Source organism: Oratosquilla oratoria, unplaced genomic scaffold (genome assembly GCF_046742065.1).
Source record: "Oratosquilla oratoria isolate Oo_2021 unplaced genomic scaffold, ASM4674206v1 SCAFFOLD111, whole genome shotgun sequence".
NCBI lineage: Eukaryota > Metazoa > Arthropoda > Malacostraca > Stomatopoda > Squillidae > Oratosquilla > Oratosquilla oratoria.
The window spans coordinates 455,001-457,500 of NW_027467468.1; the positions used below are offsets into that span (position 1 = coordinate 455,001).

The 2,500-nt window shown below is 40.9% G+C and overlaps 1 protein-coding gene across 1 annotated transcript in view; it reads right to left on the bottom strand.

Annotated features, from left to right (window-relative positions):
* Window positions 1–1,679: 1,679 nt before the first annotated feature.
* The window catches only part of LOC143022527 (serine/threonine-protein kinase prk-2-like), a 7,553-nt gene continuing 6,732 nt past the window's right edge, over window positions 1,680–2,500 (bottom strand). Inside the window, exon 2 of the mRNA XM_076180784.1 lies at window positions 1,680–2,438. Within this exon, the coding sequence (XP_076036899.1) occupies window positions 1,680–2,438 (759 nt within the window). The remainder of the gene's footprint in view (window positions 2,439–2,500) is intronic.

A 2,500-nucleotide genomic window follows, 5' to 3' on the forward strand; every position in this document is an offset into this window, starting at 1 on the left:
AGGGAGGTCAAAAACGAGGCTTCCGAGATCCATATTGTATTGTTAAGAAAATACTATACAAAAATACATAATGCGAGCTTTCGGTTGATGCTTTCAACCATCTTCAGGCGAGAAAAGTATCTAATACATAAAAGGAGGCTAACAATTTAAGTACAGAAATTTGGTGTATACATGGTACTGGGAGAGGTGCACGTAGCTCCATTGTGCGCCAACCTAGGTAGCAACTGTGACCTCTCCCAGTACCATGTATACACCATTGTCCGCCAACCTAGGTAGCTACTGTGACCTCTCCCAGTACCATGTATACACCAAATTTCTGTACTTAAATTGTTAGCCTCCTTTTATGTATTAGATACTTTTCTCGCCTGAAGATGGTTGAAAGCATCAACCGAAAGCTCGCATTATGTATTTTTGTATAGTATTTTCTTAACAATACAATATGGATCTCGGAAGCCTCGTTTTTGACCTCCCTTCTGATTACAAGAAGTCTATTCGGAAGATAGAGAAAACTACTAAGAAGTTAGTTGATACTGAATTTTCGCTGGTCTTTAACCAAACATATATATATATATATATATATATATATATATATATATATATATATATATATATATATATATATATATATAAAGTGATCATTCATAGACCATGCCTACTATGACAGAATATCACCAGATGATCTTTCTTCAAGTAGAAGAAACCACCATTTTTTAAAAAGAATAAAAACAAAAAATAAGAAATAAAGATTATGCTCATGACAATACCCATCCCCACCTCATGGAAGCATATTAATCCCAATATTCATATAATCTCGTTGATGTTTCGATCGAAAGTAATCTGACTTGTATGCATTGTAGAACCTTAATGAGACTATTTTATTCAGCTGAGGGGAAATCCCTTCTCGAAAACTTTTTTCCAAAAGTTATTGGAAAATGCGCTGCTTTCTAAATCTCTTGAGTTTTCTACACTGAATATGACGCATATCTAAGTTTCATCGTCTCCGCTGACAATAATGCGATCTTGGAACTTAGTTCTGAGCTTGACATATCTTTGAGAACTTTTTCTTTTATCTTTGCTATACATTTCTGTGTGTCCTTTTTATTTACAAGTATGGCTGTCTGGAGCTTTTCTTGATACTTTGCCCTCTAGTAAATCCTTCAGGAAATTGGTTGCTTTCATTATGAAATAGAAATTATTTCTATTGATTTTCCAACTACAGGAAAGAATGACTTTGGAATCCTTTTGCATTCTATGCGCCGATGCAGTCAGAAGCTTCATTGGGGGGTGAAGAAGGTTTCTGGATAATCCAATTTCAGCGCTCTTATAATCATTATATGATTTATATCCTTTTGCACTTCTTTACTCCTGGATCTGCGTCTCGATCCTTGTCTTCATAATCTCCTTCTGAAACGCCCCTTTTTTTGGGCTTTCTTATTCGCCATCTCGTGGCGTCTTCCCTACCTCACCTTAGGATAATTTCTCTTGAAAACTTTAGCCGTTTCAATATCAAACTCCATATTGAAATTATCCTCGGAGTTGCAGCCGGAGTGACCCGTTAACCACGGGTGAGAGAGTATGCCGCGAAGCGAGGGGCGGTTCCACGGATCGATTGCAAAGCAGCGCATTATAAGATCGCGACACAGGTTGGGTAGTACGCTACTGGGAAAGTCTGGACTGGCCTACATTATAGATTCGTTGGTGCGGAACGCGTTATAGTGACACACAAGATAGAATAGGAGCGTGCCCAGGCTCCACACGGTTGCGGGGACGTGAAGGTATTCATTACCCTTGATATACTCCGGAGGGCAATAAATTCGGGTGCCGCCCGTGATTTTCCCTCTGTAGCCTGTGATTCTTTCGCTACAGCCAAAGTCGATCAGTTTGATGTCAAACTGTCCTGTGCTGGCGTTCCTAAAGAGAAGCACATTATGGGGTTTGATATCTTTATGCGATACCCCGGCTTCTAGGCATCCTTCGACTGTTAGGACAATCTTCCTGAACAGTGTCTTGACGTCGGTCATGGGCAGTTCTTTCCCGCTCCAGATGTAATCGACGAAGGAAACAGCTGATGGTATAAGCTCCATTACCATGTAAAAGCTGTCCTTGGTACTGAAGCAGTCGTGTAATTTGATTACATCAGGAACCTTCTGTACTCGCTGTAATAGAGCGGCCTCTCGTGGGACCTTCTTCCCATGGCGTCGTCCCCAAAAAAGCACATCAGCCAGAGGGATCTTCTTGATGGCAACCTGAAGTCCATCGGCGACTCTTGTGGCTCGGAAGACGCAGCCAAAGCCTCCTTTGCCAAGCTCCTCGTGCATCTTGAAATCGCTCAGCTTCATGGCTCCCAACAGGTTCAATGCCTCTGCGCGTCCCACGTCCTTCTCATGGTCGAATTTCAAATACCAGATATGATCATGAACTGTACTTTGCGATTGCATCTGCACGTAGAACACATATATAGTCATGAAGAGTGTACCTATTTTAGCATGCATGAAAAATA